Source organism: Momordica charantia, assembly GCF_013281855.1.
Source record: "Momordica charantia cultivar OHB3-1 chromosome 10 unlocalized genomic scaffold, Mcharantia_2.0 BLBB01000010.1, whole genome shotgun sequence".
NCBI lineage: Eukaryota > Viridiplantae > Streptophyta > Magnoliopsida > Cucurbitales > Cucurbitaceae > Momordica > Momordica charantia.
Window position 1 is genome coordinate 17,624,052 of NW_028275158.1, and position 13,136 is coordinate 17,637,187.

Here is a 13,136-nt window from a genome sequence, read left to right on the forward strand (position 1 = left end):
TCGCTTTCTTTTTTTTTCTTTAAATTGATTTTAAGATAAAAAAAAACAGTTTTTCTCGCATTTTTTCCTTCATACGTGTATCCCCTCCCCTTCTTCTCCTCCCTCTTTTTCTCTCTTCTCTTCCCCTTTTTCTTTTTTATCGTTAGTTTTAGGTGTATTTAAGGAGGGCTGCAGTGGGGAGGAAAGACAGACAGAACCCATACAGAGAAGAATTCACTTCCTTCTTTCTCTCTACCATCACCTTCTCTTCCTCTTCACCCAGACCGGCAACCCCGACGATACACAGACTACACACGTCCCCCGGTGATCACAAGTTCAGACCAACCTGCACCACAGTAGTCCAGCGCAAAGTTCTACAACCGACGTCGAGTGCTCCTTCACGGTTTCAGACCCGCGAGTGCTCCTTCACGGTTTCAGACCCGCGGGCACACCTAGAATTTCCTCACTGCAATACGTGGTATCGAAAATGGTTGTTTTAGAAATGATTTGATTTTTTTTATTATTTGTTTTAAATAAGTTTGTTTTAAATTTGATATATATATATATATATATATATATTTTAAAATAAATTTGTTTAAATATGATTTGGTATATTTTAAAATAAATTTGTTTAAATATGATTTGGTATATTTTAAAATAGATTTGTTTAAATATGATTTGATATATTTTAAAATAGATTTGTTTAAATATGATTTGATTATTTTTAAAATAAATTTGTTTAAATATGATTTGGTATATTTTAAAATAGATTTGTTTAAATATGATTTGATATATTTTAAAATAGATTTGTTTAAATATGATTTGATTATTTTTAAAATAAATTTGTTTTTTAAATATGATTTGATTATTTTTAAATAAGTTTGTTTTAAATATAATTTTTTTTAATTTTAAAAACAAGTTGTTTTAAATGTTTTTTTGTTTTAAGGAAGTTTGTTAGAGGAATTTCAAATCTAAAATAAATAAATTTTTTTATTTTATTATTATTATTATTATTATTATTTTTCGTTTTAGTTTTATTTTTTTAGTTTTATTTTTTTTAAACATTTTTTTAAAATAAAGATTTGTATGATAAGAATTAATACTAAGTTGTATCATATGGTGTTGGCATAGTGATAGGTTACTTAGGAATAATTCACAAGTCTTAGGTTCGAGTCTTTGCTTGCCTAAATTAATATTTTTTTTATATCATTATTTTACCAAACAACTATTTTAGATAAAATGTTTTTTTCAATTTAAAAAAAAACTTTCGTTTTTATAAGATTTCAAATCTTAAAACATTTATATAAAATATTAAGTAATATCTTAGGATGTTGGCACATTGGTAAGAAATTTGTATATGGACTCTCACATCACAAATTCAAGTCTTCATGGCCCCTACGCTAAAATTATTTTTCATTTATTAATTTTTCCTTTCTACTAAATAATTATTTCGAAAATCGCAATGACAGAAATTGGATCTTTCCAATATTCTCGAGGTGATAATTTGTTTTTCTAATGGTCTTTGCGCCACTCATGCTTGTTGGTTCATATATTTATCATAAAATATGAACCAATAAATTTGGGACATTTAAAAATCAAATACAAAAATATTTTTCTTTTTGGACCAAAGTATAATAGGATAATTGTTGACAAAATATGGTACCGTTTTCGAACGGGTGTTGTAGGGTGCTAACACCTTCCCTACACTCAGTCGACTCCCGAACCAAAATTCTGTTTTCGTAGACCAACTTTTAAAAATAGGTGACCAATCACACTCGTAGATGATTGGTGGCGACTCGAACCGAATCTCGAAAGAGGACCCGTTAGGGATGACGTCGGCCGCTCTGCGTCAGTCGTGATGACGTTGCGACAGCTTGGCGACTCCGCTGGGGACCTTTAGAGAGTCAAGCCATTATTTTTGTCATTTATTATCTTATTATTTTTTTCCTTTCTTGTTCGCTTTGTTTTTTTTTATATTTATTAATTTGGTTTGGCATCATATGCATCTCGCACAAATGCACAAGCCTCCTACCCAGGCTTTACCTTTAAGATTAGATCGGAGACTGAGTAGTGTGACCTTCGTGGAATTTCGGTTTCCGTGCAGGCGCATGAAATTCTCCACTCAAGTTGACCATACCGCGCAAGCGTATGGAAGATTTGGGGGCCGCTTCCCTCTAGGTTGTGTAGGCATTAACTTTACACTCATTTTAGCATCAGATTTCTGCTATTTATTTATTTTTATTTTTTTGTTTAGTTTGTTTCTGTTGGTGTTAATAAAGTGATTTGTTTAAAAGAGTCTCATACATTCTCTCACTTAATAATCGTTTTTTTTACAACAATAAAAAAAAGAGTTTCGCAACTTTCCCTTTAAATTTATTTTCTTTCAATTTTACCAAAATTGACCTAAGTCTTAAATCATTAATATTGACAGTAAATTAAAGCATGAGTTCCAGTAAGGTTCCTACCCAAGAGTGGAGAGAGCAAGACCAATAAATTGTCCGTCAATGGTCAGAGAACATGCAACATACTCATGGTGACGCATTATCACAGAATGTAATCATGCCATTTCAAAATGTAACGTTTCCAGAAAATCAGTTGGATACCTTGAAACGTTTATGGGAGGGTTTAAGACCAGATAAAAGACCCAGTTCATAAAAAAATATGGCCACATAGCGCAGCTCCTGTACGTGCGAGTAAACTTCTCAGTGTTGAGAACATTAGTTCAACATTGGGATCCGGCCTATAGATGCTTTACTTTTAGCTCAATGGATATAACCCCAACTATCAAGGAATACCACACCCTCTTACAAATACCACTGCAAGAAAAATTGAGGTTTATTCCTATGATGGTGGGTTTACATTGAAAAGGGCAGTATCGCTGCTTGTAGGGAAGATATCTGTTGGTGAGATTGAAAAACATGTGAAAAGGAAGGGAGAAAACACATGCTTACCGATAGAATATATCCTGAGTCTTCAGCAGAGGTTCGTTAATGAAGAAAGGGAGCTATCGCTTAGCTCTGTGCTTATTTAACTTGGTTTTATTCCCTAAAGTTAGTGGGTACGTGAAGAGCGGGTGGTCAAGCTATTTGTCAAGGTAGAAATGGGGGTTAATCTCGTAATACCATCCTGGCAGAAACCTTCCGAGCACTAAATTTTTGCAGATCACGAGGAGTAGGGGAAATTTATAGGCTGTGCTCAGCTGCTATACATTTGGATCCTCAGTCCATATAAATTGTCCACCAGAGTTCAAGAGTCCTCAGGTCAAATTTTCAAGATCGTGGAGTAGATTACAAAATCTCATCCTTGAATTCAACCAAGCAGATTGGAGTCAAATTCACCCAGGAAAAGAAGAGTGGAGCATTTTCTTTGCAGGACTAAGGCCAGAAGACGTAGAGTGGAAAGCCCGATGGATGTCAACCAAACCTATGATGTATAGGTGTGGTAAATTTCACAGTCTGCTGTTATTGGGTCCATGGGGATGTGTATCTTATGCCCCATTAATGGTACTGCGTCAGATATGGGTACGTCAGTTATCCCCGCCACACATGACTTAAGAAACTCTGAATTTGCCTATGATATTTGGGTTTTGCAAAAACAAATTCAGGAGGTCGTAAAGGCGTGGAAGACGATTGTCAGAATCCAAAGTGGCAATTACCACGATAATATATTTGAAGGATATGGACAGTGGCATTCGAGTAGAGGAAAAACTGTGGTTCTCCTACCAACCGACAAGGGCAAAGGAAAGCTAGAGGTTCCCACTAGGAGAATTCTTTCTGGAATGAGCCCAAATCAATCCACTCAGCGGAAGGTTCGCAGGATAGAATACGAGCTGCGAGAAGGGAACCCCACATCAGCTAAAGAAAGACTACAACTAGGATTCAATCAAAATCTACCTCGAAACATTGAGCTGGAATTACAGCAGGCAAGAAGGGAGGTCGGTTGCCAGGGGAAAGAAAACAGACCGCTAGAAGTAGAGGTTCGGGATCCTAACAGAAGAAAGTACGAAGAGAGCTCACAAGCAGCCTTGAGGGCACGAGACAATCAAATATCACAACAAATGTCTTCTCTACAAACAAAAATCATGTCCCTTCGTGAAAAAGCCATTGTGCTGGAGGAGAAAGAAGTACAGTTAGCTCAGTATGCTCAAGAAAATCAAAGATTAAGGGAAACTGTTCAGGCGCTTTCAAGCCGTCTCGACAAAACCCAGAATGCTGCTGATGAGTTAATGCATGATTATGCCCATATCAAGGAACAATACAACCAAGTGGAGTATGAATTAGACCATGTAAGGCGCGATAACACATTGTTGCGTCATAATTCAGAACATGTACTCACCCAAGTCAGACAGGCAGCCTGTAGGGCAGATGGTTTAGCTGAAGAGGCACGAGCTCTCACATCTGCCATTGCCCCTACACAGCCGAATGGCAAAAGCACACTCAAGTTCTTGGGCAAACTTCGACGAGATCTAGAGCATTGGGGACAGTTTTATTGACACTCTGCTTTAATGTACTTTCAATTCCATGATTTAAGCATTGGGGTTCAAATTTGGCATAATTGTTTGTTCTTGTAATCTTCATTTATTTATTTATCCAATTATAATAAAGTCACGAACTTATTTATTTATGGTTTTCTTTCTTTCTTTTGTCTTCTATTTTTCTAAAAAACAAAAGGGATTGTTCAAGATAGCTCGCTCACTGGCACCACATCACACTTACCGTACCAGACGCAGGGCAAGATTAATGATGGAAGATCAAAAAGCCGAGCAGGAGAAAACAGGGAAAGATATTGAGGAGTTGCGAGAAAAGTTAGATGTCATCCTTCTCGCGTTGGAAAAAGGCAAAGCGGCTGCAGATCCTGCTACATCTAGCAACCCTATCCATGAGTCGCAGAAACCCCGCCTTATCCACCTGGGTACGGTTCACCTCTTAGGCCTGTGGCAGAGGGTTTCATGCCACAATATACAACGTACAACCCTCTGTATGATGTCCCAGTTGGTCAGTATCTGCATCCCTTTGTTAAGGGAGCTCAGCAAATCCCAACCAACATCATTTTTCGAGAGCCAGAGCAAATGATGTCACCCCCTACAGTCCTTAACCTAGGTGGTCTCCCAGCCAAGACAGACCCAGTCGGACAAAATGCCCCCAGTAACGAGAAGTTCGAAGTTCTGAAGGAAAGATTAAGAGCAATAGAGGGGACAGACGTTTTTGGCAACATCGATGCCTCACAATTGTGTTTGGTGTCTGGATTAGTCATCCCTCCAAAATTCAAGGTGCCAGAGTTTGAGAAGTACGATGGTTCTTCTTGTCCTAAGAATCATCTTATAATGTACTGTAGGAAGATGGCAGCGTACGTCCAAAATGACAAATTGTTGATACACTGCTTTCAAGATAGTTTATCTAGTCCGGCCTCTCGTTGGTACATGCAGTTAGATAGCTCTCATGTTGGCTCGTGGAAGAATCTGGCCGACTCCTTCCTAAAACAATATAAGCATAACATAGACATGGCTCCAGATCGCTTAGATTTACAGAGGATGGAGAAGAAGAGTACAGAGAGCTTTAAGGAATATGCTCAAAGGTGGAGGGACACGGCAGCTCAAGTCCAACCTCCTTTAACAGATAAGGAGCTATCTGCCATGTTCATCAATACCCTGAAACATCCTTTCTATGATCGGATGGTAGGAAGCGCTTCCACAAATTTCTCTGATATTATGGCCATCGGAGAAAGGATCGAATACGGGGTTAGACATGGGCGAATAACCAGTACTGCCGATGAGCCATTGGCCGCAAAGAAGACAAGTCATTCCAAGAAGAAGGAAGGTGAGGTGCAAATGGTGGGAGCAGATCGACACTCTTGGAAGCAACAACCGTATGGTCGGACACCGCGATACACTCCGTATTATTACCCAACGCCATACGGGTATAATCAACCATTTGTGAATAATGCAACTTCACATTACTCCCCTTATGCTTCCCAAAATTTTTGACCCCCAGCCAGTCAAAATCTCCAACCTACCCCAACCAGTCAAAATTTCCAACCTAGGGGTCAGCAGCATAATACATTCTATACTCAAGGTCAGCAGAATAATAGAGGGGAACGTAAACAGACCCAGTTTGACCCAATCCCCATGACTTATACTGAGCTTCTGCCTCAGTTATTTCAAAATAATCAGCTGGCACATGTACCTGTAGATCCGATCCAGCCTCCATACCCAAGATGGTGTGATGCAAATGCTCGTTGTGACTATCACACAGGAGCCATAGGGCATTCAATAGAGAACTGCACTGCATTGAAATACAGGGTTCAAGCTTTGATCAAGGCAGGTTGGTTAGAACTTTAAAAAAGAAAATGGGCCTGATGTAAGTAATAATCCGCTGCCGAATCATCAGAATGTCCAAATAAATGCAATCGAATGCCAAGAGATCGAGTCGAAGAGTAAGGTTGCCGATATTACAACCCCTATGGAGGAACTATTCGAAATTCTCTTGGGTAGTGGATATGTATCAGTGGAATACCTATGTCCAAACCTCAAGTATAAAGGGTATGATGAAAGTCTGACGTGCCCGTTCCACGCTGGGGCAAAAGGTCACGCCCTAGAGCAATGCAACAGTTTTCGGATGATTAGTTCAAGAGTTGTTAGACTAAAAAATTCTTACTGTTGCAAATTCTCACCAGAAGAAAGGGATAAATGTCGTGGAGGATGTCTCAGTTGCTGAAGGCTCAAGTGATGCTCTTAAGCCAAAACGTCTCACCATCTTTTACAATGAAAAGCCAGATGCACCCAGCTGCAGTCGAAAACCAATCACTATCACGGTCCCAGCTCCTTTCGAGTATAAAAGTTCCAAAGCAGTGCCTTGGAAATATGAGTGCAAGGTAACTGTAGGGCAAGATGTATCATCTCCTCCACTCCCAGTTGACAATATTACCGGAGTGGGAGGTTTGACACGAACTGGGAGATGTTATACACCAGATAGCCTGCTAAAGCGCGTGAGTGAAACTACAAGTGAAAAGAATAAAGAGAAAGCAAGTGAGAAGAAGAAGGAGAAAGTGGAAGAGGATAAGAAAGGGAAGGCCAAACTCCATGAGGATGTCCATGATGAACTGGTGGAGGCAATTGTTGTAAAGGATGTAAGTCCTAAACAACATGTGTTCGAAGAAGAGATTCAAGAGTTTCTAAAGCTAGTGAAGCAAAGTGAATACAAAGTTACTGAACAATTAGGTCGGACACCAGCAAAGATCTCTATATTATCTTTACTGTTATCGTCTGAAGCACATCGGAATACACTGTTGGAAGTCTTGAAGCAGGCTTTCGTTTCACAAGACATCACAGTGGATAATTTGAGCAACGTTGTGGGGAATATAACGGCATCTAGCTCCATCACTTTTACAGATGAGGAGATACCACCAGAGGGTACAGGACATACCAAAGCTCTCCACATCTCAGTTAAGTGTAAAAACTTCCTAATAGCAAAAGTTCTTGTGGACAATGGATCTTCTTTAAACATAATGCCAAGATCCACGCTAGAGAAGTTACCCGTTGATATGTCCCATATGAGACCTAGTACTGTGATAGTAAGAGCTTTCGATGGAGCTCGCAGCGCTGTTGTTGGGGATATTGAGATCCCGATCCAAATAGGTCCTTGCACCTTTGACATAACATTTCAGGTTATGGACATCACATCAACTTATAGTTTCTTGTTGGGGCGACCGTGGATACATTCAGCAGGAGCAGTTCCATCCACTTTACATCAGAAAATTAAGTTTGCGGTTGACCAAAAGTTAGTGATCATATCGGGACAAGAAGACATTCTAGTCTCAAGGCTTGCTTCGATGCCATACGTTGAAGCAGCAGAAGAAGCTTTTGAGTCTTCATTCCAATCATTCGAGATTGCAAATGCTACAACTTTACATGGGAAGTTTGGAAGACCTAAGCCACGACTTTTAGAGACCGCTTTTAAAGGAGACAATGAGAGCTTAGACAAACTGCTGAGGATGGCTAAGAATACAAAGAAGTTCGGGTTGGGGTATAAACCAAGTAGAGGCGACATCATTAGAGTGCGAAGTCTGGAAAAAGCAAAACGCCTCTCAAGATTTGAGAATGAGGAGCGTGATTACCCTAGGAGGACTGTTCCACCTCTCAGCCACTCTTTCAGAAGTGCCGGCACAATCCATCAGGAGTACGATGGGAGCTCTGTAGTGGCAGCAGTGACAGAAGAAAGAGAGCAAGTCAGACCTTTTGTCTACCCGTGCCCAGACGGTTTCGAGCTCAGCAATTGGAGCGTGTTAGAGCTACCGTCTTTTGTAAATAATAAATCAAAGTAATTATTTTTTTTCCTTCCCCTCATTTTCTTAATTAATTAAATTAATTTTCTATTTCCTGTACATTCCATCCAGATCTATTATTTGTTTATAATTCTTCCATATCAATAAAGTTTGAGTTCATTCACTTTGTTTCTTTCCTCTACTATTCTCTGGGCCAATTTATTCATTTATTTCTGTTTTTTTTTTCCTTTATTATGTCTTAAACAGTAATACTGAGATTGAATGCGATAATGATTCGAAATACGAGCTCGATACACCTATATACAATATTGAATCTGATAGATGACGAGCCCTCTGCTGAGTTATTGAGAATGCTAGAAGAAGAAGAAAAAATGTTGGGACCCCATGAAGAATTAACTGAGACACTTAACTTGGGATCACAAGCCGAAGCCAAAGAGATTAAAATAGGCACTCATATGTCTTCAGAGAGTCGCAAAAAGTTGATAGAGTTACTTCATGAGTATGCTGATGTTTTTGCTTGGTCCTATCAGGATATGCCTGGTTTAGATACAGACATCGTAGTGCACAAATTGCAGATCAACCCAAAGTTCAAGCCGGTGAGACAGAAGTTACGGAAAATGAGGCCAGATATGTTGATCAAGATAAAGGATGAAGTAAGGAAGCAAATCGATGCAGGGTTCCTTACGATATCTAATTACCCTGAGTGGGTGGCAAACATTGTCCCTGTACCAAAGAAAAATGGACAAGTAAGAATGTGTGTTGATTATAGAGACTTGAATCGTGCAAGTCCAAAAGACAACTTCCCGCTTCCTCATATCGATGTGCTGGTTGATAATACTGCTGGGTTCTCAACCTTCTCCTTTATGGATGGGTTCTCAGGCTACAATCAGATCAAGATGGCACCTGAGGATCGTGAAAAAACCACATTCATTACGCTATGGGGAACTTTCTACTACAAAGTTATGCCATTTGGGCTAAAAAATGCTGGGGCAACCTACCAGCGTGCCATGGTTACTCTCTTTCATGACTTGATGCACAAAGAAATTGAAGTTTACGTGGATGATATGATTGCCAAGTCAAAACAAGGCGAGAAGCACACAACTATTTTAAGGAAGCTGTTTGATCGATTGAGGAAGTTCAAATTGAAACTCAATCCCAACAAATGCATATTTGGGGCAACCACTGGAAAACTCCTTGGTTTTGTAGTAAGCCAAGAAGGCATTAAAGTTAACCTGGATAAAGTCAAAGCAATCTTAGAGATGCCACCTCCACAGACGCAGAAAAAAGTCAGAGGATTTCTAGGACGACTCAACTACATCGCAAGGTTCATATCTCACTTAACAGCAACTTGCGAACCCATCTTTAAATTGCTCCGCAAGAACAACGATGGGGTATGGAGTGAAAATTGTCAAGCAGCATTAGATAAGATTAAGCAGTATTTGACAGACCCTCCAATTCTTGTGCCACCAACTCCAGGACGACCCTTTATTTTGTATCTCATAGTGACTGAAAACTCAATGGGATGTGTACTGGGGCAGCATGATGATTCAGGCAGGAAAGAACAAGCTATATATTATTTAAGTAAGAAGTTCACCGATTGCGAGACTAGATACTCTCAAGTAGAAAAAACTTGTTGTGCTCTAGCTTGGGTTGCTCGACGTCTAAGACAATACATGTTGTATTATACCACATGGCTCATTTCAAAGATGGACCCCATAAAGTACATTTTTGAAAAGTCGTCTCTCTCGGGTCGAATTGCAAGGTGACAGGTCCTCTTGTCCGAATATGATATTGTTTATGTGACTCAAAAGGCTATTAAGGGGAGTGCTTTGGCCGACTACCTAGCTCAACAACCTATAAATGACTATATACCGGTAAAGTTCGATTTTCCAGATGAGTATATCTCCACCATAACTGCAAGTGAGGAAAGTTTAGACCCGCAAACTTGGACCATGATGTTTGATGGTGCCTCTAACGAGTTAGGTCATGGGATTGGGGCTATTTTGATATCACCCAAAGGGGAACTATACCCTCTTACCGCTAGATTATGTTTTGACTGCACACATAATATGGCCGAGTATGAAGCATGCTCGATGGGCGTCCAAGCTGCTGTTGATATGAAGGTTAAGAAACTTAAAGTTTTTGGGGATTCTATGCTAGTAATTCATCAACTAAGAGGAGAATGGGAAACAAGAGACGTTAAGTTGTTGCCTTACAAACAACTCATAACAGAATTGTCACAAGAATTTGATGAAATGTCATTTGATTATTTGCCAAGAGAAAATAATCAAGTAGCAGATGCATTGGCCACATTAGCGGTGATGTTCAATTTAGAACTCAATGAGGATGTCTGTCCGATTAAAGTTGGGAGGAGAGATGTCCCAGCTTCTTGTATGAGCATTGAGGAAGAACCCGACGGTAACCCCTGGTTTCATGACATCAAGCAATATATAAACAGTAAAGAGTATCCACCAAATGCTTCAGAAAATGATAAGCGCACCTTTCGCAAGTTGGCAATGAAGTTTTTCTTAAACGGAGAGATACTGTACAAGAGAAACCATGACATGGTTCTCCTAAGGTGCGTCGAAGGAAGAGATGCCAATAGGATTATGGAAGAAGTTCATGAAGGAGTGTGTGACACTCATGCAAATGGACACATGATAGCTAGACAAATTTTAAGAGCTGGCTATTACTGGCTGACTATAGAGACAGATTGTATTAAATATGCAAGAAAATGTCACAAATGTCAAATTTACGCGGACAAGACTCATGCTCCTGCTTCTCATTTGCATACTTTGACAGCTCCTTGGCCTTTCTCTATGTGGGGCATGGATGTGATAGGACCTATCGAACCTAAAGCATCAAATGGGCATCGATTCATTTTGGTAGCCATAGATTATTTTACTAATTGGGTAGAAGCAGCTTCTTACCGAGATGTGACAAAAGGAGTTGTAGTCAAATTCATCAAGAAGGAAATTATTTGTCGTTATGGTCTTCCTGAAACCATAATTTCCGATAATGCAAGGAATTTGAACAACAAATTGATGAGTGAGCTCTGTGAGCAGTTTAAGATCAAACATCTCAACTCAACCCCTTATCGACCTAAGATGAATGGTGCAGTAGAAGCCGCCAACAAAAACATAAAAAGAATAGTTGAAAAGATGACTGTAACTTACAGAGACTGGCATGGAATGCTTCCATTTGCCTTACATGGTTACCGCACCTCAGTCCGTACTTCAACTGGGGCAACGCCATTTTCTTTAGTTTATGGTATGGAAGTTGTTCTCCCTATTGAAGTAGAAATTCCATCATTGAGAGTTATCATGGAAGCTAAGTTACAAGAGGCTGAGTGGGTCCAAAGACGTTATGAGCAGCTAGACTTTGTAGAAGAAAAGAGGTTGACGGCATTATGCAGAGGACAACTTTATCAAAGCAGAATGATGAAAGCCTATGACGAGAACGTGCACCCAAGAAGGTTTAGAGAGGGAGATTTAGTTCTAAAAAGAATTCTCCCATTACAGAAAGATCATCGAGGCAAATGGACCCCGAATTATGAAGGACCATTTTTGGTGAAAAAGGCTTTCTCTGGAGGAGCACTAGTTCTGGCCAACATGGATGGCACTGAATTTTTAAATCCAGTCAACTCAGATCATGTTCGAAAATATTATGCATAGTTTATGATGTATTTCAAAAAATTTCACTTTGATCTCAGTATTATGCTTGAAAGGCAGTTTTGTGTATCCATTCTCTATTATAGCCTATAAATTTAAACCACATCTTTGAGACGTGTGTCTCTTGTCATTTATAAAGTCTGGTCTCCATTCGTCTCTTTCTATATACGAAGGACGGTAGCTTTTTCACGTCTCCAAGGCTATGCGTTACTCGAAATCAAACATAGGGGCACAGGAAGCCTGAGGGATATTTTGTTCTCTGGAACATTGGGGCAAGTACGACATTACAAAGTTATCAGGGCAAAGTCGTCGTCCCATTTGTTCTGGTTACTCTCGATCCAGTTAAAAGTATTTTTGAAGGAAAGCGAAATGCGGTGATCGAGCTATCTGAACAATCCCAAGTTTTTATAAAAGCAAGTGATTTCACTCTATTTTTGCATCCAAGACAAATTTTCCTGTTATCATCATGCATCAAACGCACATTTCATGCACCGTTTCATGCGTCATTTCATGCATTTGCCTTGGAGAAGTCTCCAAAAAGCCCTATGGCAGAGAATTTTATGACGACTCATTTTTGCTCAAGCAAGCTTGTTTAGTTTTATGTTGGAACCCGATCAAAGATCGTGGTCGAAGCCTGTGTCAAGCCAGGTCCGTTTCCTTTTAGTTTTTTGTTGGTTAAATCGAACCCGATATATCGTGGTCGAAGCCTGTGTCAAGCCAGGTCCGTCACTTTTTAGTTTTCTGTTGGTTAAATTGAACCCGATCAAAGATCGTGGTCGAAGCCTGTGTCAAGCCAGGTCCGTTTCTTTTTAGTTTTTTGTTGGTTAAATCGAACCCGATATATCGTGGTCGAAGCCTGTGTCAAGTCAGGTCCATTGCCTTTTAGTTTTCTGTTGGTTAAATCGAACCCGATCAAAGATCGTTGTCGAAGCCTGTGTCAAGATAGGTCCGTTTCCTTTTAGTTTTCTGTTGGTTAAATCGAACCCAATAGATCGTGGTCGAAGCCTGTGTCAAGCCAGGTCCGTCACTTTTTAGTTTTCTGTTGGTTAAATCGAACTCGATCAAAGATCGTGGTCGAAGCCTGTGTCAAGCCAGGTTCGTTGCCTTTTAGTTTTCTGTTGGTTAAATTGAACCCGATCAAAGATCGTGGTCGAAGCCTGTGTCAAGCCAGGTCCGTTGCCTTTTAGCTTTCTGTTGGTTAAATCG

General features: G+C 39.7%; 1 protein-coding gene across 1 annotated transcript; it reads left to right on the forward strand.

Annotated features, from left to right (window-relative positions):
• Window positions 1-4,721: 4,721 nt before the first annotated feature.
• On the forward strand, window positions 4,722-11,933 carry LOC148208714 (uncharacterized). Its single transcript, XM_088119161.1, is given in 5 exon segments — window positions 4,722-4,890; window positions 4,971-5,800; window positions 6,149-6,295; window positions 6,652-8,233; window positions 8,506-11,933. Coding segments are annotated over 5 exon segments (6,156 nt in total).
• The last annotated feature ends 1,203 nt before the right edge of the window (window positions 11,934-13,136 follow it).